This window comes from Mugil cephalus, chromosome 21 (genome assembly GCF_022458985.1).
Source record: "Mugil cephalus isolate CIBA_MC_2020 chromosome 21, CIBA_Mcephalus_1.1, whole genome shotgun sequence".
In the NCBI taxonomy this organism is placed as follows: Eukaryota; Metazoa; Chordata; class Actinopteri; order Mugiliformes; family Mugilidae; genus Mugil; species Mugil cephalus.
In genome coordinates this window covers 13,633,392-13,654,686 of record NC_061790.1, presented here as the reverse complement: position 1 = coordinate 13,654,686, position 21,295 = coordinate 13,633,392, and the positions used below count along the sequence as shown (strand labels likewise).

Genomic DNA, 21,295 nt, shown 5'->3' with positions numbered 1-21,295 from the left:
AAATCTTGTCCTTTAACTGAGGGCCACAGGTGAGCCTGGCAGCATTTGACACCGGCCAGTGTGCGCAGTGCATCTGCCGGCGCGTGCAGCGACAGCTGTAGAGAAAGGCCCGCGACATGTGCAGCGCGATTCAGCGCCTCAGCGCTGACGCAACATCAGGAGCCGTCTCAGACTGCTTCCCCCCTTCCTGCATTTCCTCTCCTTCATTCCTCCTGAGAGAACAAAGGCATTTGTGGATTTCTTTTTAAGAATTCCCACGTCCACGATGAATGGGGAATCATTAAAGCCGAACAGGCTCACACTAGACGCGACCAGGGCAATGCACACAACTGTTCAAATAAAGTGTATCAGCACAAGGGCATGCTAGGAAAGTGCAGGAAATTCCCGTAACCGGTGCTTCTAATCCCCCCCTGGCTCCAAAAAAATACACACAACTAAAACAGTTTCTGGAGACGGAATTGGCTGTCTACGCTAGTGTGTCCATCACGGTTTAACTGTCCTCCAGATGACACATCGCATTCGAGTTACTGCTTTCTTTCAATACAGCAACAGGTCAAACTTCAAATCAACAGCCACAGAACAAACACTACGTGAGCAAACAGAGCAAAAGGAGAGATATGCAAAAAGCATTCCTACACGGGAATTCCTGGACTTTGACTCAACTGAATCCTTTAGCATGTAAGATATTCGTGAAGAATGCAATATCTCTCAAATGTAAGCTTTCCAGGAAACCATCCATCTTTCTTCTAAAGTTCAGCAACAGACAAAAGCCGCCCTGGTGTTTGGGTTTTACCTTTTTTTTTCTTCTTTTTTCTTTTTTTAAATAGTTCAACCTGTTTTTGTTCAGGGTAGTCACTCCTAAACCTCAGATTTCCATGACAACCGTCTTCTTCTTTCAAAGCGTTTCCTGGCTTCACACGGTGATGTCACCAGCCTTGATTCACACCCTCCTCTTCCGATGTGCGCGGAGAGGAAGCTGACCTTATGCACGCAGCTATACTGCTTCCTCTCATGTCCTCCACGCTCCACGACGTACAGTAAGCAGGCGACAGAAACAATATTGCATCCGAAGCGGTGGCCACCTGATCCCAGGTCTGCGTCTCAGGGCAAGTTGCTTGCTGGGGGCAGAATGCCAGGCTGGCAAAAGACTTCTCATGAGGCCGGCCGCCTAACCTGAGCCGTTGCACAATCGCACAGAAGCACAATGCTCTCGTCGAGACACACTAATCTGCTTGTGAGAAACTCTCACCAGAAGAGATTTTTATCACCGTGATGTTTTGACAGCGTAAATGTGTCATTTCCTTTTTGAAGTATCTGCAAAAAGTTGTTTTTAGTCAGCTTTTTAACCGTAGCAAAACAACGCATTCACCTGTCACGATCACAGATCCGGGACCAACTGGGGCATTATCTCTTTAATTCGCCCGGTTTGTCTAAAACGTTTTCAGGAGTCCTTCGTGGAGTCTGCGGGCCGGGCTTTAAGTGATACTTCGAGACCTTCGGCAAAGCCAGGCTTACCTGACAATCACTACCCTGAAACTAGAGAGCTCATCATTTATTCACAGCAAATGACTCACACACGCTGAAGCAGAAAGGAAACGGGGCCGAGGCTCACTTCACTTCACAGTTGGTTGTAGCTAGTACTCCTTTCTACCATCATTAACGCCCTGCACTCTCGTTTCCTCTTTTACGAGCATTTTTTTTTTCTCCTTTCACAAGTGAAACATTACTTCAGGTTGCAGCTGCTCATTGAAAAGGCACCACGTCCGTTCTGATCTGGATATATTTTTTTTTATTACTTCATCAGCATAGCAAAAGAAAAAGAAAGAAAATTTTGAAACAGCAGAATCTATGAACTCATAACAGATTGTGACGTTACAGGCTGATGATGACGATGGTGGTGGCTGAAAAAAAAAAAAAAAAACAAGAATAGAAAAAGGAGGGTTGCAGTCACTGAAGCACCAACATCGGAGGTGGAGAGGGGGGTTGGGAATTTCGTAAACGCTTGCTGGGGTCCAAAAGTCAGTCACAGAATTTAAAATGTGCTCAGCCAGCTAGTTGCCAACACCCCTCCCTTCTCTACCAAAGTGCAAACTCAGCGGTTCAGAATACCTTCTGCCATAAAGAACTGTCTAGATTTAAGGGTACCTGTAACCCTCGTAAGGCAGCTGAAACTACAAATACTCAACAGTAATGGAAGCTCTGGCAGAAACAAAAGAGGAACTGATAAGACTGTTGGTAACAGATTTGGACCCTGAAAGAACACAAAAAAAATATATATATATCCATATCACAGTGTGAATATCCAGCGTCCACATAGTGTCTTTCAAAACAAACCTCCACGGTAGACATCATGGATGTAATCACTGCACAGGAAATAAGTACGAACACATTTCCTCATTCATCCCAATACAATCAGTTACGATTTTTTTTTTTTTTTTGTCTTTTTTTGTCCGAGGTCCTAATACACCCACATTCGTACATATTACAGAGGCAGTTTGAGCCTTGAGACTGATATGCTGATGTAGGCAATGGTTTCCCATCCTTTGGATATGTAGCTGGGTCGTGAAAATACTGAATGAGAGCTAAGCAAGGGGTGAAACTATAACAAAGGTGTCCCAAAGTCCTCGAAAAGATACAAAAAGGAGGAAAATAAAAGAATTTGCGATAAGAGCTCAAAAATAAGCTTATTGTATATTTAAGAAGTACTGATTATATTGATTGTGAACCAAAGCAAACTAGAAAAAAAAGAGAAAAAATTGTTGTTTAAATGAAATCTGGGGTTATAGTGAATTATCAAAAAGACAAATAAAATATAATTGCTACTCTCTTTGATACATATTCAGCAGAGAGGTCATTAATTGCTTCAGATTGCTTTTTTTTGTATTTTTCTTTTTTTTTTTTTAAACTCGTGTTTTTCATTCTCAGCTACTCTTTCTTGCCTCCAAGTGTCCAGGCTGGTGATGGGTGAGGGAAACATTAAGATTTGTAATTTGAGGTAAGCCAGGTCAGGCCCTCATATAGTCCATCCCCTGTTGTCGCACACGAGGGCTGAACGTACCAATTCCTATCTCGGATCCGGGTAAGGCCCAGCTTCTCCTGGATCTCGTGGGGTTTCATGGCGTCTGGGAGGTCTTGTTTGTTGGCGAAGATGAGGATGATGGCGTCCCTCATCTCCCGGTCGTTGATGATTCTGTGGAGCTCCTGCCTCGCCTCGTCGATCCTGTCCCTGTCGGCACAGTCCACCACGAAAATGAGGCCCTGGGTGCCCGTGTAGTAATGTCTCCAAAGCGGCCTGATCTTGTCCTGGCCCCCGACGTCCCACACGTTGAACTTCACATTCTTATAGTTGACGGTCTCCACGTTGAATCCGACCGTGGGGATGGTGGTGACGGACTGTCCCAGCTTCAGCTTGTACAGGATGGTAGTTTTCCCAGCAGCATCAAGTCCAAGCATCAATATTCTCATCTCCTTGTTGCCAAAGATCTTTGACATCATCTTCCCCATCTTGTTTGATGTGCATAAATACTTTGTTAGAAGAAAAAGTAAGACTTCACTAACCAGAGAAAAAGTTGTATTGTTTCTTCTTTTTTTTTTAAACACAGCTTAGTCTCAGTGTGTAGCTACTAAAAGCCCTCCACGTGATGTCAGCGGTGGGCTGACAAGTGTCAATATTCAAAAGGCGGTGACTTTCAAGTTTGTACAGTACAATTATCTGGCCTGTGGTGATCTGACCTGAGCTGGTGACTCCGAGCAGTCAGCGGGAGCAGAATGTATGCAGCCCTTGCAATACAATTGGGTGTGGATGTATTATCTTGATCCACTGCTCTCCGGTGTAAGAAAAAAATGACATCCCCTTGTTTCAAACTCGCCTTCGAGCGCAGACTTCGCTCAAAATCCACATCTCAAGTTCCTCGTCTCCTTTCAAAAATCCCGTTGCTCTCAGCTGAGCCGGACCTGACACGGAGTGGCTGGGATTTTTGGATTTTTCTTACTATATAAATCAGGCCCAGTTCCGAGCCCGGGGGTTCCCACTTCCTCCTTGGCTGCCGGCTGTCCACACTTGGCCTTAGCTAATTCCAATCGATGAATTTCAAAGCACGGCGAATTTCTTGAGGAAAACGCAGCAAAATTAAACCTTCTCCGCTCCGTTTCTGCGCCGGGACATCCAGAGGAAGAGCGCTCAAAAGGTCATTGATTCATCCGACTTTCTTCTCTTCCCCCTGTGACACAAGAGCGGTCCGGAGAAGGGAGGGGTGTTAGTACAGAGGACAACTTTGAATCCGAAAAAACACTCTCTCTGCTCATAGAAAAGCTCAATAGGAACGGATAAAATGGAGAGCGGGATAAATACCTACGCCTGCGGCTATCATCCCCCAGTCCCCGGACCGTTTCTCCCCGCTCTTGCCGCTCTCGGTCTCTCTTCCTCCCTCTCTCTCTCTCCCCAGCCGTTCAGTCACAGCGGTGGCGGTGCTGTGTTACCGGAAAAGGTGCGGACCCAGATCAGCCGCCACTTCCTCTACACCGCTCACACACACTGCTGCCGCGTTCAGGGGCTCCCGGCGAGTTGGAAATCTGAAACAAAGAACGAAAACAACAATATACAAGAGCGTTACACTGTGCATTATCAGGAATAAACAGCATGAATTGCCCGATATACACATGACTCCCGCCAAAACGTAACACTGACCGATACTTAAAGTAAATATTTCATAAATAAGTAGTTATTAAAACTGCTTTGGTAAATTATAATTTAGTTGCTCGCTTTTCGGAAGTTTCTCGTTTTTTAATTTAATTTTTAATGATTTATTGTCATAAAATACATATTTGATGACCACACGACGCATTAACTGCCGTAGACATGCAAAACAAAAGCGCTGTTGTTTCAAATTTTAAAATGTCCGATTACACCCAAAGGTCATATACGCCATTTCGCATGCGCGCAGAAAAAAGGCCTTAACTGCAGACCGGCCCATTAGCTATCATTGACGCCATTTGAGCATTCATTATGGATGTAATCACATCTAGTATTACGTGCAACTCAGTAACAACACATAGACTTGTGTGTGGGACACAAATATAAGGATGTAGGGGGGTTTCGAGCTCCCTTGAGGGGTTTCCAAGGCTTTTTCTTTCCGACATGTTTTATCATTCATTCAAACGGTTCCCCGTATGATTAATCAGTGACGTGGAGGTTGTGAGAGAATAGGGCGGGGGAACTACACAGCGTTTGTCGAAAGCAGTCTACAACTTGCTTACACCTGCTGAAGGGACTGAATAATGACACAATTAATCTAATATAACTTATACTATAATTACTGATAATTATGTCTAAATACGTTTAAAAATCTTACACTCTACAAATACCCGATATGCATAACTTTAATGATACATTGGGGGAAATAAATTATTATCTTTGACTATATTTCGATATTTCGCAGGTATATATACGCTGCATATAAAGGTTACCTAAAAGCTGGTGAAAATGTGGCTAGAGTGTTAAAAAAAAAAAAAAAAAAAAACTGGGAACCCGGGAAAGATTTCTCAGTATAACGAACACGCGGGAGGATGGTCGTCAGACTGAGCATGCGCACACGCTACCTCTGTTCTTCCTCCTCCAAGTTGATGAGAATGGTGGACGAAGCGCGCTGGTCGTTGTAGGTTAGATAAAGTAAACTTCAAAAGCTGCACACAAGTTCACGCCGTTGATCAAATTACATGGAAGATACTGGTAAGATTCGTCATAGTTAAGTTTTTATTTGCGAAACTGGTTGTACCCGACGAAAATTGCGGAAACTTAACAGTCTGCTAACGCCAGCTATGCTAGCCGGGTAGCTAACGTAGAGAAGCCACCGGAGCCGACTATTAACTGGAGACGAAGGCAAATGCATGGCGTGTTGCAAGGTTACGGTGAATACAAACATTAAGTGATTATCTCGGCTGAGTACATTTAACTACCGCGGCGTTTACAGTCGGATGGCCGAGAATTGTGGTCACAAACCAACATTTTCAATTAAATTCACGTTCGGCGTTGAAACCGAGGCTAACGGCAACCTTTGCTCTCTTATGCGCTTCGGCACTCATGAAAGTAGGAGTCGAGGCCTAACTTCAATTGAACTTTGGCTACGCAAACAACCTTCCGGATGCGTCTTGACTTCAGACCGCAAACGAAAATCGATTTCGAACGAGCACGTAGCTAATTTTTGCTACCAGCGTTACTAACGCAATTAGCTAAATTAGGAATCTAGCCGCAAGTAACCGATCACGCGGTTAGATTATTTTTAGTAGTCAAGTTAAGACTTAAGCTTTAGCTCGCACCTGTTTTAACGTTAGAACAAGGAAGTATCTTGTTGCACCAGCTGCTACATCTACTTACTCCACACCAAGTGTGTTTACAATTAGGATTTCTTAATTGCCTAATTTTGCCTAATAATGTTCTCGCCCATAATTCTACTTGATTTATAGTAAGGTAAATAGTGCGGCTGCTTCGTGTTAGTAATTCCCATTGATTAATTTGGCAAATCTATAATGACAAAAAAATCCATGTTATCTCATAGTTTTCTGTGATACATTTGTTTAATTCCCTTAAAAGTCTTAAACCATGTTGTGATATAATGAAAATTATTGCAAGGAATGCATATGGTGCTTTTTTTGGAAAGTGACTGAAGTTAATTGCCAGTGTTCAAAATAGCTGGAGATTCATTTGCTGTTTGTGTATGACTTAACTATGGACCTCTAGTGAAAATCCAACTTGTTTTTCAACAGGCCTGCAACTCTCAGACGACACTATTACTGGAATGCTGGACACTGAATCCCCTGCAATGGAGAGCAATGGGGATGCCTTTCTTCCGGACCTTCCTGTTCTAGGCCAGGCAGCTGAATGGTCCATGGACCAAGTGGCTCCAGAGTCACTCTCAAACATTTTGCCTGAAGACTCTGATGCGTCCCAAGATGTTCCCGGGCAAGAGCAGCAACCCAGTCAAGAGGCCAAGTCCACAGAGCTGGCATCTGTGGAGAAGGCTGTGGAGCAGTTTCAGCTTGCCAGTGCTCAGCTCTTCCAAGGGGAGCAGCCTCCACCTCCACCACTGCCCCAGGAAGAGGCAGAGACTCAGCAACCCAACCAGGAGATGGGTGTCGCACCAGAGCCTCCTCTACAAGATGGCATTCAAGGTAATTGGAGTTGTTGTAGTGACTTATAGATAGGCCTCTGTAAATGGTGGCACTCAGTGTCTCATTTTTAATGTAAAGCACAAGATGTAGCAAATAACAAAGATTGCTTTAACATCCACTTTTTTTGTTGCTGCTTTGACTGGCTTTTATTGAAATGTAAAATGCCACAAATAAATCCAGATTTGTCTGCTTATTCTCCTCTTTATGATTCCTTCTCCAGATGGGACTGAGGCAACGCAGGCGACAGAGGATGGCATGGAGCTGGAAGAACCATCCAAAGAAACACAAGAATTAACTGTTCCTGCAGAGCCAGAGCTGCCCTCCGAGTTTGAAAAACTGTTCAAAGGGTGTGAGGAGAACCCAGAAGATTTCAATGGCTGGGTCTACCTGCTTCAGTATGTGGAGCAAGAGGTAAGAGAACACATGAGGATTATTCAGAAATTTCCCTTTGTATATTTCAAAAATGCAGGTTAACACAGTTACACTAAAATAAATGGTAACATGGTTGTTGTTTCTTGCAGAATGTCCTTACAGCTGTGAGAAAGGCATTTGATGTCTTCCTCCTGCGGTATCCCTACTGCTATGGCTACTGGAAGAAGTATGCAGATATTGAGAAAAAACATGAAAATTTACAAGTTGCAGAAGAGGTAAAACTTTTTGCTATTTCTAGGGTTGTGCTTTTAATCAAATAATTGGTTGGTGTAACTAAATCTGTCAGGTGGATCTTCAGTGACTGTTAAAGACTTGCAGGCAGAGAGCAAACCAAGATTCTTGTATGAATATGCCCAAATAATGTGAGCCAGTTAACAAGCTTGTATTTGATCTTTTCCAAGGTGTACAGAAGAGGCCTGACTGTTATCCCTCTCAGTGTGGATCTGTGGCTGCACTACCTCACCTACCTGAAAGAGAACTCAGATCTTAATGATCCAGAGACAGAAGGACGCATTCGAGCGTGAGTACATCACTCTTTTACTTCTCTCTCTCTACGTGTGTGTGTGTGTAAATAATTTTTATGTATTTCATTAATACGTTTAAAAATATGTGGGTTAATGACACAATTCAATTTATTTTTTTCTTGTTTCATTATTAGTTCCTATGAACATGCGGTGCTCGCAGCAGGGACCGATTTTCGCTCAGACCGCCTGTGGGAGGCCTTCATAAACTGGGAGACAGAGCAACAGAAGCTGGCAAATGTCACTGCCATCTACGATCGTGTCTTGGGCATCCCAACCCAGCTGTATTCCCAGCATTTCCAGAGGTAAAGAGAAAGAACACTATTAAACTCGGGTTTTACCTGCTTTGGATGTTTTGGATTTTGTCTTCATTATTCTTAATCCACATTGCTTCTCTGAACTTGGATAGTGATGTTTCTATTTTGTCTTGTCAGGTTCAAAGAACACGTTCAGAACAACAACCCCAAACATTTCTTGTCCGAAGAGGAGTTTCTTCAGCTGAGGCTCGAGCTCTCTAAAGCCAGTCTTTTGGCGATGGTCGGTGACGGAGAAGATGGAGAGGCACTTGCTACTCAGGAGGAGTTACCACCTGGTACAGAAGATCTTGCGGATCCTGCTAAGGTATATATTCAACTTACAATCCTGTAGGGGAGACCAATTTACAGAATTACTCTTGCAGGGTTAGCAGGAGCTTGCCTGTTGTCCATGATGAAATGGAAAGCAAAATTTGTTCAGGTTTGAAGAGGTGTCTTTATGTCAGCAGCCAGGCCAATGAATGCCAGAGGGGATTCAAGCTGGCATCCAATCAGGGATTCGCCCTAATACTAAAAGGATCAACCGGGCCCATTGAACCCAGCACCTGCACCCCGAGGCTGATATGCAGGGTGCATACATACCTCACCCCACTACAGCCTTCTTGTCTCTGGCAAGCCCATGGTGATGTAAATTCTTGCCTGCAGGACTAGCCGTTTTTACATCTAGTGGAGAATGTGATGCGGTGAAGCATAAAAGTGTGTGCTAACCTTATTTCTTTTTGTGTGTTTTTACATAGAGGGTGACAGAGATTGAGAACATGCGCCACAAGGTGATCGAGGTCCGCCAGGAAGTGTTCAACCACAATGAACATGAAGTCAGCAAGCGCTGGGCCTTTGAGGAAGGGGTAAGTGTCTTGTTTTCTCCACGGTGATATTGAATGTTTAAAATGCATTTTTGTCTTTGTCCATCATTGTCTAATTAATTTATGTTGTTTTAGATCAAGAGACCGTACTTCCACGTCAAAGCCTTAGAGAAAGCGCAGCTCACCAACTGGAACGAGTACCTGGACTTTGAAATTGAAAATGGGACTCCGGAGCGCGTGGTTGTTCTCTTTGAAAGATGTCTCATCGCTTGTGCACTCTACGAGGAGTTCTGGGCCAAGGTAACGTGACCCCTGGCCTCGCTTTCACTCCTGCTACCACCCTGCACTTCCCCATCAACGATGATAATCACATCGACACAGTAAATCGTCCTGCACTCTATTTGCGTGTAACGTTGATATGTGACTGTATCTGTTGTATTAGGGGATGGCCAGCTTGCCACACAAGATTTGACTGCAGCATTTGCCAACTACTACGTTGCATCTTCTTCGTCTCCCACTACCTTACAGAAACTTATCTAATTGGTTCCATGAAGGTGCTGATGGGTTTACACAGAAAATTTCTAAAAACGATCTTGTCAATGAAGAAATTCACTGTTTCCGTCAACTGAAAATGTAGGTTTAAAAATGTGTTGTTTCTCTTGCCTTTCTCTTTCTCCTCTGTTCTTTTACTTCTCTCCTCTCCTGCATTTCTTCCAACTCGCTTTCTCTTTTTTTCACTCTTAAGTATGCAAAATATCTAGAGAGCTACAGCATTGACGGTGTGAGACATGTCTACAAGAAGGCTTGCACCATCCATCTGCCCAAGAAACCATCCATCCACCTGTTGTGGGCAGCCTTTGAGGAACAGCAAGGTGAGGGTCCCAGTCAAACTAGGTTATTAACTGAACAGGGCATCTAAATCAAGTATCAGGAGCAACAAATGTGTCCATTGAGGTTGTAAATGTCGACATTCAAAAAAGAAGGAAAGATGCAGTTTCGTTTAAATGAGGCCTGACTGACAGTATTCTTCTTTCCTTTGCCCAGGCAACGTAGAAGAGGCTCGTGACATCTTGAAGTCCTTGGAGGCATCAATCCCAGGTCTGGCCATGGTGCGTCTTCGGCGGGTCAGTCTGGAGCGTCGCCACGGAAACCTGGAGGCAGCTGAGGCATTGTTGAGGGACGCCATGGAGACGGCAAAAAATTCAACTGAGACAACGTTCTATGCTGTGAAGCTTGCCAGGCAGCTGATGAAAGTGCAGAAAAGTCTGAGCAAGGCCCGGAAAGTGCTTCTAGATGCTATTGAAAAGGACCAGGTAATCCCCTCTTACGATAAATATTCATGTGACAGAATCCTGTAGACATCTTGTTTTTTGGCCTGCGTTAAATTCTGCTCACAATTTAAGGAAAAGGTGACAACCTACAGAAAACAGTTAATTTTTTTTTAAATCAGAAAATGATGTAAACCTTTTGTGGCTTTACAGACGAGTCCAAAGCTTTATCTGAACCTGCTGGAGCTGGAATACAGTGGGGATGTGACACAAAATGAGGCTGAGATCTTGGCTTGTTTCAACCGAGCCCTGCAAAGCTCCCTGCCCCTTGAATCCCGCCTGCTCTTCTCCCAGCGCAAAGTCGAATTCCTGGAAGACTTCGGCACTGACATCAATGCGTGAGTTTTGTTAGTTGTAAATAAGATGTAGTAATACGTTGTTTTTTTTTTTTTGTTTCGTTTTTATATTAAGAATTTTTATTCTAATACTTCTTTTAGGCTTGTGGCTGCATATGAGGAGCAGCAGAAACTACAGAAAGAAAGTGAAGCAACAAAGAGGAAGGCTGAGAACGGCTATGACAGGTAAATATTGATCAGGGCCTTGGCCACATCAACACATCACTATTATCACAAGCTTTTCAAACAATCTTCTAATCAAAGAAAATATCTACAGCAGTTTAAAGTTTCCTGTAAAATACATTTGACACAAACTTAATAAGTTACATGTGTGCCATAGCATCATTTTGGAGATTTTACTAATTTGAGACAACTTCTCCAGCTCTCAAGAACCAGATGCAAAGAGACAGCGTGTGGATGAGGACCCTTCAGCAGCAGCAAGCGCAGTGACTGACATGCAGGCAAACCCCTCTGCGTACAACTACAACTGGTACCAGGTAAAAAAAATAAATAAAAAATGTGTTTTTTTTGTTGGACATGATGGAAATGTCAGTGATTGATGAAACCTTTTCTTTTTCCTTCCCTTTAAACAGCAGTATGGTGGTTGGGGACAAAACTCCTGGGGTCAGTACGGCCAGTATGGCCAGTATAACCAGTACTACCCTCCTCCTCCTACATGATGCTCAGAATCCATATGAAGACTTGGCATCCTTCCTGACCGTTTTACATCTTGGAACAGGACTTCTTAACAGGGTGTCATGGAGATTTCACTTCAACCACAGACTACAGAAGCTGGTTTATTTGATTTTTTTCCCCCTTATGTTCTTTCTGGTTTACTGTGTGCTAATCAGTTAAATTTCTTATTGTAGCCCTTGGTTGGAGTATATTTGGCCCTCCATGGCATATTGTCATATTGACCTGACATTTATATATATATGAAAAAATAATTTCTACATTCACCATCTCTTGCACTGGCTTCTTCTTTTTGGGTTAAGTGCATGTTAGTTGTGAAGGCACATTTTCCCTGGTGTGAGAAAGACTTTAATTTGTAGTTCTGATGACTTAGTTTGGTCTCTTTCTTTGTGTTAAAGATTTAAACTTGTGAAGGAGGCATCCTTTAATGCATCTCTGATTCATGTTCCTAGACACAAAGATTTTAATATTTCATGAGTATGTTTCCATAAAGAGCAATGAAGAGTCCTTTTTTTTTTTTTATTTTGACCTGATTTCATAATAAAGAGATTGATATGCTGAAGTGTCCCCTTTTGGTTTATTTTTCCTTATGAGTTCTTAAGGACTCTAATGTTTGCTGTAGGTCTTGTAATATACATTGAAATATCCTCCAGAAATTACCTCTTGATTTCATGTTTGCCATGTAAATGATCAGCATCCAAATAAACACATTTTGCTTGTATTGATCAGTGAAATGGAGAAGGTTGACAGCCTCTCTTCTTCTGGTGAGTCACACAAACAAGTTAATCCATACCAATAACATTCGTGATATAAGCTAATATAAACATTAGTAACAGCTAGTTGCTAATTTTGGCATATTTCAGGAGATGCATTGTGCCAGTTATTCAGAAGTTTGAACCTTGTGCTGTTAATAAGCAACACAATGTGCAAAATAAAACAACGTATAGTAAGTAGTTAATTTCAATGCAGTGTTTAAAGTGATTAACCGAAGTATTACACGAAAACGTATTTAAATATAAAGCAGAAAGTACAGATAGTTTACAATTCCCTCTTAAATAACTGCGTCGCCATTCGGATGGGCGTGGCTACCGCTTCCGACATCAGTTACGTATATCCGCACATGCGCAATGCAGGCCCTTTAGCAGCCCTTTTTATGCTTAGCGTTGAACGACTAGCATCAAACGAGGTAAGACCTGTGCGATTTAAGTGAAAATTCTTAATTAGGAAAAAGCCTGACCTACTTTAATGGTGGAATCTAGCACATATATCATTAGTAAACACGAGTTCTACTTTATATTAGACAATGAACGGTTATTTTGCGTGTATTTATTCGACTTTATGAAACGCGTGCCCCATGTGGCTAGCTAAGCTAGCATAGCGCTGACGGCGGCTATGGTCCAAGTGAGACAAGTTCAGCCGGCGGCAGCTTGTTGTGCGCTGGTTCTCTAAAAGTTCCATCAGTTGTAAGGTGGTGACAGAATACACTACGGTGTATACTGGTTTAGTTATTCCAAGCGCAGTTTTAACATGGCGGGTTTTGTGGCAAGTGTTTCCAATCGCAAATGAACGCCACGACTAGATTTCCGCAATGGGTCAATAGGACATTTTGACTTGTCGTGTCAAGAAAAGCACAGATTAAACAATATATTAAAAATAGCTATCATCAAATTGGAAGTAGCTGTACTAACGCTAATTAGTTCGCTTGTAATATGGTCTCTTATCACTTCAGTGCAGTAACAATGCTAAAAATAACATATGAAGATACTGATAACGACTAATGTAGTCTTTTTTTCTTTAAGCATCAAGATGCAGCTCTTCTTGCGTGCCCAGAACACTCACACCCTTGAGGTGACCGGAGAGGAGACTGTTGGCCAGATCAAGGTAAAAATGTTTAGGAGTTGATCTTTGAATTCTTACAAAACACGGGAATTTGAGGTTTAAAAACATGGCCATATGGAGCAGATTATGTAAACGCCTGTTCTTTGGTTTGTCTCAGGCTCACGTACAGTCTCTGGAGGGTCTCCTGGTCGAGGATCAGGTGCTGCTTCTGGCCGGATGCCCACTGGAGGATGATGTCTCCCTGGCATCTTGCGGTGTCTCCGAACACTGCACCCTGGAGGTAGCTGGCAGGCTGCTGGGAGGTGAGTACACAGATGCAACACAGAGGGTTGTTTTTTTCCAAACCATTAAGTAGTATTAATTAGACTGAAAGCTTGAAGTCGCCTTTTATCAACCAACTTGCTGTTCGTCTGAAATTTAAACATAGGCAACTGGTTGACCATTTAAGATATTTTGGCTTCCAGGCGGTGTAAAACTTTTAAAGCCAGTGTCTTAGTCTATGGTTGGCTTACAAGACTAGCTGTGATATCCCAATTAACTTCCTGTTTTCCTCCTCTACCAGGTAAGGTTCACGGCTCTCTGGCCCGTGCCGGAAAAGTGAGGGGACAGACTCCCAAGGTAAGCTTTTGTGCTTCTTCTGATACATTTGCGTTTCACTGTAATCTTTAAACTTACAGACCTGTTAAAACGCTCAGTGGTTTTTATGAGTAAATAAAATTAACATTGTTTTGAGAATTGAAACGAATACATTAACATGCACCATGAACTTAAGATCCATTTTGATTTCCTGTTTTCTAGGTTGAGAAGCAGGAGAAAAAGAAGAAGAAGACTGGACGTGCCAAGCGTCGCATTCAGTACAACAGGCGCTTTGTGAACGTTGTGCCCACCTTCGGAAAGAAGAAGGGACCCAACGCCAACTCCTAAGTGCTTAAATGCCCAGAGGAAGGAGAAACTGCAACACCATCCATCAGTTTTTACCAAGTTAAATGTCATCCTGTACAAAATTAAAAAAAAAAAATACTTGGCAATTGTGACTGATGTGTTTTGAAATGGGTGTTTAGATCTTTGTCAACTTGTTTGTTTAAAAAGGATACTCGATTGTAAAATGAATGATGCCAGGCTTAGATTGGTTAGTTTCCTTGGCTTTCACACAAGCTGTATCATTTAGCAGATGATTAATTTGGTGTACAAAAAAAAAAATAGTGGCATTTATACTCACTGGCCAGACTAGTTATACATTGTATACAAATGACATAGCCGTAAATTCGGGGCATAAAGATATGGTCATGACTCTGCTAAAATTCAAACTGAGCAATGGAATGGGAAGAAAAGCGATTTAAGGGACTTGCTGAGTGTAGTATGGTTGCTTGTGCCAGATGGGTTGGACTGAGAATTTCAGAAACTGCTGATCCTATCATACCTTTTACTGTAAACTCCAGACAGTTGTACATGAAAATCCCAAATAGAAAATGAGCAACTGTTCTGACTGAAAATGCCTTATACAGGTCACAAACTTTGGGCTGATAGACGGGCAACAGTTTCCCATACCAGTACGATAGAAGCTAAGTATGCAGAAGAGCATCTGTGAACATACACGTGTCGAATGTTTAAGAAGATGGACTGTTACAGCAGCAGAGGACAATACTCCAGTCAGGTATGAAGAAGAGCTCACTAAAGTAGGACAATATAAGTTTAGAAAAACATTGCTTAGACTTACTAGTCTTAATTCTGTCACAACATTTGGATGGTATGATCAAAATTTGGCATGAAAACACAAGAAGTATCCTGTCTTGTATCAGCACTTCAGGCTGCTTGTGTAGGGGATATTCATTGTCACACTTTAGGCCCCTTAGTAAAGTTTAAATATCACAGCCTACATGGGTGTGATGGCTTGCCGTGTCCATCCCTTTATGAACACAGTGTATCCATCCATCATTTCCAACAGGAGAACGTGTCGTTATAAAGTCGTTATCCAGGCAATATAGCACCTTTAGGATGTGATGGCACAGGATGTTCCCATTGTGGATGTGCAGCAGCTGATAATGCTTTCATGTCAATATGAACTCTGTGGAATGTTTCAAGCACCTTATTGAATCGGTGCCACAAAGAATTAAAACAGTTTTAAAGAAAAAAAATGTCCAAACCAATACGAGCAAGATGTAAATAAGTGAGTACATGTGCAGTTTCTACAGTGACCGGCCACATAAAAATCAACACGAACTCAGTGACTGGAACAGGTTTATTTTTCATTTACAGTGTACATGCAAAAGAACTGAACAAAACATCAGTTAGTTTCATGGTCTCTGATATGTACATTATTGACAAGCCATCCCATTTTGGAAACTCAGAACACTTTAATGACTGGTCATCGCTGTTGGTCCAGTCGGGTTTGTTTGACGGAACAAAAAACAAAACTGGGAAGTGGGCGCAATGCAATCCAAGAGACATGTTAACTTCAATCTTTACAGCAAGGCCTTTAGATACGCCTGTCTACTCTTGAAATGTAGTGCATGCTGGCCAGTGTTTGTCACTTAATCCACAGCCACCAGCTCAACCTCAAAGATCAGCTTGGCATTGGGTGGAATTCTGTTAGAGCTGGAGTTAAGGAGAAGTAAGTGATGGGCACTGTATTAAATTACAGCTACAGCACCGAAGAAACTGAGCTCTGACCTCTTGTGGAGGTAAGGTCAATACGGAAATATTACCAAAGCAAACTTAAGTATCACATAACTTCATAAATATATTCACATGACAAAATACAAAACACAGCAGAAAAGGATACTTGCTGTCAGGGAGGCCCTTCCTACCATAGGCCCATTCTGGTTCAATCTCCAATCGAGCCGTTTCACCCTTGCTCATCGTGAGAAGTCCCTCGTCCCACTGTGAAGATGACATGTGGAGAACGGAAGGGTTAAACCGTGCAAATGGCAAAAGTGTGGATGCACAAAGTAAAAAAAAAAAAAAAAAAAAAAACTGGAATAACTTACTCCTCTGATGACTCTGCCCAAACCAACTTTGAAGGTCAGTGGCTTAGTCTGCCTCTTCTTTCTCGCCACTGCAGAGGGACAGAAACGATTTGGATTATGAGAAAACTACTATTTCATTAATATTATGAATCTCGCGTAACCACCTCAATCAGAACAGACTCAGCAAATCTAACCTGATCAGAGAGTGTAAAGCTTTATAATCAGTTCAATAAAAAAAATATTAGCGGCAAATAACCATGTAAACATTTCCAACAAGCTGCTTCTAAAGATGAACGAAACCTTAATCGACACACATAGAGCCTTTGAAAACGTGGATCCATCTTGATCATCTTCCTCTGTTGAATGAATTTAGCCAATAAAAATAAAGTTTGATATTTCTGACTGCATGTATCTCATCCAGTACAAACAGTTAAGAGCGAATCTCTAATCAGACTTTTTTCAGTCGGGTTGAAGAAATACCGTCCATGTTAACACAGCCACTGATGATTTGAGGTCAGAATCTTCAGGATACTGATTTCACTATGAACCACAGATACTGTTAATCTGTCAAAAACGAGTCAGTTAAAGGTAGTAATAAACTGGTGTTTGTTTGGTCATTAAAAACCTTTAAATGCGTAAAATACCACTTCAAGGTGCGGTGCTGTCTTACATGCAGGGATATTGGTGTCAAAGACGGTTCCATCCTCCAAGGTGCCCGTGTACCAGCAGCTGACATTATCACCCTTCTTAGGGAAGTTTGTCTTGTCGCCCTTCTTCAGCACTGACTTGGTGAACTTTGGAGGCCCCTGAGAGGAAGGAGAAGAGATCGGTTCATTAACGCGTCACCAAATTAGAGCAAAGGAACAAACCAAGGTATGTGTGTATTTAACATTCAGTACCTCATCCACGACTTCGGCCTTAACTTCTTTGGGTTTCTCGTCTATTTTCACAGCTTTAACCTGCTCTGTCACTTCTTCCACGGGCTCCGTGCCTTTAAACCTCTGCAAATTACACACAAAGCCGCACAGTTTACATCAGCCTTGCCTCCTATTGCAGTGCCACCAGGTGCAACGTCGAGACTCAAACATCATCACTTACTTTGCTCTCAAAGAGCTGATTGTAGGCAACAATCAGTTGCTCTTTCTTTGCCGTCTTGGCGACGTTTTTTATGTTTCCCAGCAGCTTGTGCTCATTGAGGAACTGAAAGAGAAGATGCGTTTCAGAGAATAAAGATGATGCTCAAATGAACATGTGGGGCATTCATTTTATAATACGTTTTTTTTTTTAAAAAAACAACTGTCAAACTGTGAATACGCCTATTTTAGTTCAGTACCAGATTAAATAAATAATAGACCGCAGCTTCCGTCTCTAATGCGTACATGTATTTATTGCTGGGCTTTCATCCTGCTCTGCTCGATGCTACAACACAGCATCCCTCCTGATGCTAGCTAACCATGCTGTAGGCTGCAGTTCAGAGCATTCAAACTGGAGCCTGCAAATACTATGACCAAAACCACGACGACAATAACCGGGCAAACATACCGAGTGAGCTGCATTGTCCTGAATGAACTTTATAATGTCTTTTTTGGGCAAATCATCACTTTTGAGCTGCTCCTCGCTCCACTCCCGTGTTGGTTCAGCCGCCATTTTGAGAGGCGAGCTGGTGAACTTTGACCTCCTCACATCAAAACTGAAAGGAGCGATGCTCAAATATGGAACCAACGGGTTACATATTCTCTATTTATAGTTTTAAACGGCATGGTGTGTTCTTTTTGACTAAGGATCAAAAAATATAAAAGCAAAAAAGGGTGAATTAAAAAAATAAAATAAAATAAAAGTTACACTAGTTACAATACATTCGGAACTTCAACATAGAAGGCGATGGATGATAAATTAATAAATTAATAAAACACGAAGTGCTGAAATTATTTAGTTCGACCCAGTTAAAAGTACGTCAATAAGGAAACGCTTGTACAGCTGTGTATTTGGCTGACATGTGTTTCTGCCACCTAGTGGACAAATGTAAACTATTCAAGAGGAGAGCAGGAGAGCACACAAAACACAAACACCACCATACGCGACGCGCTCCTGACTGTGTACTGTGTGTATATATATATATATATACATTCATACTTTTTTTTTTTTTTTTTTTTTTTTTTTTTTTTTTTAGTACACTGTAGATTGATATTGAAGAAAACTGTGGAGGATATGGAACAACAGCTTAGTAAACTAAATCATTTAAAAGCTCAGAGAAAAAGAATCTAAAATATACTACATATTTTCTGTGGTATAACACTATTTGTGTTCTACACAGTTCCACATGTCTTCTTATTCTGAATGTCTTCTCTAAAACATGCAAAATAAAGATGAACATATGAAACACCTTTTTAAGGTCATGCCACAGCATCTCATTAGGACTCATCAGGACTCTGACTGGGCCACTCCAAAGTCTTTATTTAGTTTTTCTCCATCCATTCAGAGGTGGACTTGATGGTGTGTTTTGGATCATTATCCTGCTGGAAAACTCAAGTTGGCTTCAACTTGAGGTCATGAACAGATGGCTGGACGACCATCACACTACCACCACCAGATTTTACTGTTGCTATGTTCTTTTTCTGAAATATTGTGTTACTTTTACTCCAGATGTAACAGGACACACAACATTGGAAAAGCTCAGCTTTTGTCTCGTCAGTCCACAGAGTATTTTCCCAAAAGTCTTGGGGATCATCAAGATGTGAAGTCTCTTTCTTATGATGGAGTCATGAACACTGATCTCAACTGAGGCAAGTGATTGCTGCAGTTCTTTGGATGTTGTTGTGGGGTCTTTTGTGTCCTCTTAGATGAGTCGTCTCAGAGCTCTTGGGGTAATTTTGGTTGGCTGGCCTCTCCTGGGAAGGTTCACCACTGTTCCATGTTTTCTCCATTTGTGGATAATGGTTGTCACTTTGGCTCAATGGAGTCCCAAAACATTAGAAATAGCTTTATAAACTTTTCCAGACTGATAGATCTCAGTTACTTTCTTTTTACTCATTTGTCCCTGAATTTCTCTGGATCTCAGCATGATGTCTAGCTTTAGAGGATCTTTTGGTTTACTTCACTTTGTCAGGCAGCTCCTATTTAAGTGATTTCTTGACTTGATTTCTTTCTTGAAGAGGTAGGGCAGTAATCAGGCCTTGGTGTGGCTAGAGAAACTGAACTCAGGTGTGATAAACCACAGTTTTAACAGGAGGGACAAATACATTTTCACACAGGGCCACATAGGTTTGGATTTATTTTTCACCTTAATAATAAGAACCTTAATTTAAAAACTGCATTTTGTGTTTGTCTTACATTTAAATTTAAATTTGTTTGATGATCTGAAACATTCAAGTGTGACAAACATGCAAAAAATAAGGAAGGTTTTCACACCACTGTAAATATGTTCCTAGAAGCGTTTTGCTTAACATTCAAGATTCACACACACACACATATATATATATATATATATATATATATATATTCATATATTATTACTTCAACACTAGGTTAATAAAAACAAACAGGTGTGAAGTACTGTTTCTCCTAGTATACAAGACACACAATAACTCCTATACAACTGCAGTTGCTGCAGGATAATTGTAAGCACAAAAGCTGCCTATGCAATGAATGAATCCCATTGAGAGGTACAGCTGTACGTATGTAAAAGGCCTTTTACATTTGTTCATAGACCATAGAGCATATTTGCCTCTGCTTCCTCATCTTGTTTTATTTCCCTAGGACCAGAGAAAAAGAGCTGCAACCAAAATAAACTATATCTTTTATCTGATTCTTCACAGCACATTACAGCACCAGTGACAGTCTCCGCCGCTGTATACAGATCAGTTATGTGTGTTTATTTTCCTGGTATCACAGCTTCTTATCAGGCTACAACTAGTTGGCAAAGAGCCTCAGGTGCATCAGCACCATCTGCGTTCTTCTGCAGCTTGCTCTTTAATATACAGGTTATTGAACTAACGTTGTGTTATCAAACGCTCAATTTCAGAGTGAACCTTCAGAGTTTTCCCAAAGGCTTTTTTTTTAAAAAAAAAAAAAGGCAACTGGACTTGAGTCTTGAGAAGACGCTCATCCGAGTAGCTTCTTCGGGTTATGAGGGACTCTTGGGAAGTCCCTTAGAACTGAGGAAGCTGCTTACCATGACCTGGATGACTGAGAACCTTCACAGACCTCATTTCCAGAGGAGTTACAGGCAAGATTAAGACTGCCTCCAGTCCTGCGTTGCCGGTGGGAAAATGAATCTGCTCAGAGGTTGCAATTCATTAGTTTGCTGCAAATTACATGACATTTTGCATATCTGAAAATGTATTCATAGCATTTGAATGTGTAACTTCAGATCAAATGTGTCCTTTTCAATCTATTGATCATTTACTCATGTGGCTATGAACCTTATTTTGAAATAATTAATTCTGGTTGACATTTTAGGACACTAATCAGTTAATTATTATATGTATATATAGTTTTTGACAAGGTAAGTATGAGTGAAAGAAGTACAGTTGTTCTGATTACACAGTTTTGTAGGTGTGTTTTTTCAACCACGTAGTGCTGTGGTGATATTCTCCGCAGGGGGGTTTCATGTTGACATGTTATACCATGTGTTATATCGGTTTCCAGCTTCCCGGCATCCTTCTCAGGGTTAACACGTCGATGTCCACTTCGCTGCGTCCTCCAGGCTTTCTGCTTGCTCCCTGCTGTTCCACTCACGCACCAGCGGCGAGGCAGCCAGCTTAAAAAGGCGCGCGTGCATAACCCATGTCCCATAGCCGCCCTTGTTTGCCTGTGTTCGTCAGCAACACTGAAAAGCAGTGAGATGATGATGACTTGCCACCACTATACCACGCTGGAGAACGGGGTCGTGCGGAGC

The 21,295-nt window shown here is 41.8% G+C and overlaps 4 protein-coding genes across 5 annotated transcripts; 2 read left to right on the top strand and 2 right to left on the bottom strand.

The window, feature by feature from the left end:
• Positions 1-1,766: 1,766 nt before the first annotated feature.
• Positions 1,767-4,505, bottom strand: arf6a (ADP-ribosylation factor 6a). 2 transcript variants are annotated; one of them, XM_047574573.1, is made up of 2 exons: positions 4,352-4,505; positions 1,767-4,220 (listed from the first exon to the last, which is right to left on the bottom strand). In XM_047574573.1, exon 2 carries the CDS (start codon positions 3,502-3,504, stop codon positions 2,977-2,979), a length of 528 nt encoding a protein of 175 aa, XP_047430529.1. In that variant the 5' UTR covers positions 3,505-4,220; positions 4,352-4,505; the 3' UTR covers positions 1,767-2,976. The 2 variants fall into 2 exon arrangements, with proteins under 2 accessions (XP_047430529.1, XP_047430530.1); XM_047574574.1 differs by having other exon boundaries at positions 4,356-4,488.
• Positions 4,506-5,571: 1,066 nt separating this feature from the next.
• prpf39 (PRP39 pre-mRNA processing factor 39 homolog (yeast)) lies at positions 5,572-12,151 on the top strand. The gene is made up of 15 exons (XM_047574572.1): positions 5,572-5,728; positions 6,763-7,167; positions 7,388-7,578; positions 7,689-7,814; positions 8,001-8,119; positions 8,258-8,425; positions 8,555-8,741; positions 9,172-9,279; positions 9,373-9,537; positions 9,983-10,109; positions 10,282-10,550; positions 10,719-10,903; positions 11,003-11,086; positions 11,283-11,397; positions 11,494-12,151. Exons 1-15 carry the CDS (start codon positions 5,716-5,718, stop codon positions 11,578-11,580), a joined length of 2,349 nt encoding a protein of 782 aa, XP_047430528.1. The 5' UTR covers positions 5,572-5,715; the 3' UTR covers positions 11,581-12,151.
• A 539-nt stretch (positions 12,152-12,690) lies between these two features.
• Positions 12,691-14,460, top strand: faua (FAU ubiquitin like and ribosomal protein S30 fusion a). Its single transcript, XM_047574230.1, has 5 exons — positions 12,691-12,779; positions 13,393-13,474; positions 13,590-13,734; positions 13,995-14,050; positions 14,231-14,460. The coding sequence occupies exons 2-5, from the start codon at positions 13,400-13,402 to the stop codon at positions 14,354-14,356; spliced, it is 402 nt and encodes a 133-aa protein (XP_047430186.1). The 5' UTR covers positions 12,691-12,779; positions 13,393-13,399; the 3' UTR covers positions 14,357-14,460.
• A 1,193-nt stretch (positions 14,461-15,653) lies between these two features.
• fkbp3 (FKBP prolyl isomerase 3) lies at positions 15,654-18,096 on the bottom strand. Its single transcript, XM_047574229.1, has 7 exons — positions 17,941-18,096; positions 17,497-17,598; positions 17,298-17,399; positions 17,069-17,204; positions 16,420-16,487; positions 16,215-16,312; positions 15,654-16,018 (listed from the first exon to the last, which is right to left on the bottom strand). The coding sequence occupies exons 1-7, from the start codon at positions 18,043-18,045 to the stop codon at positions 15,964-15,966; spliced, it is 666 nt and encodes a 221-aa protein (XP_047430185.1). The 5' UTR covers positions 18,046-18,096; the 3' UTR covers positions 15,654-15,963.
• Positions 18,097-21,295: the final 3,199 nt, after the last annotated feature.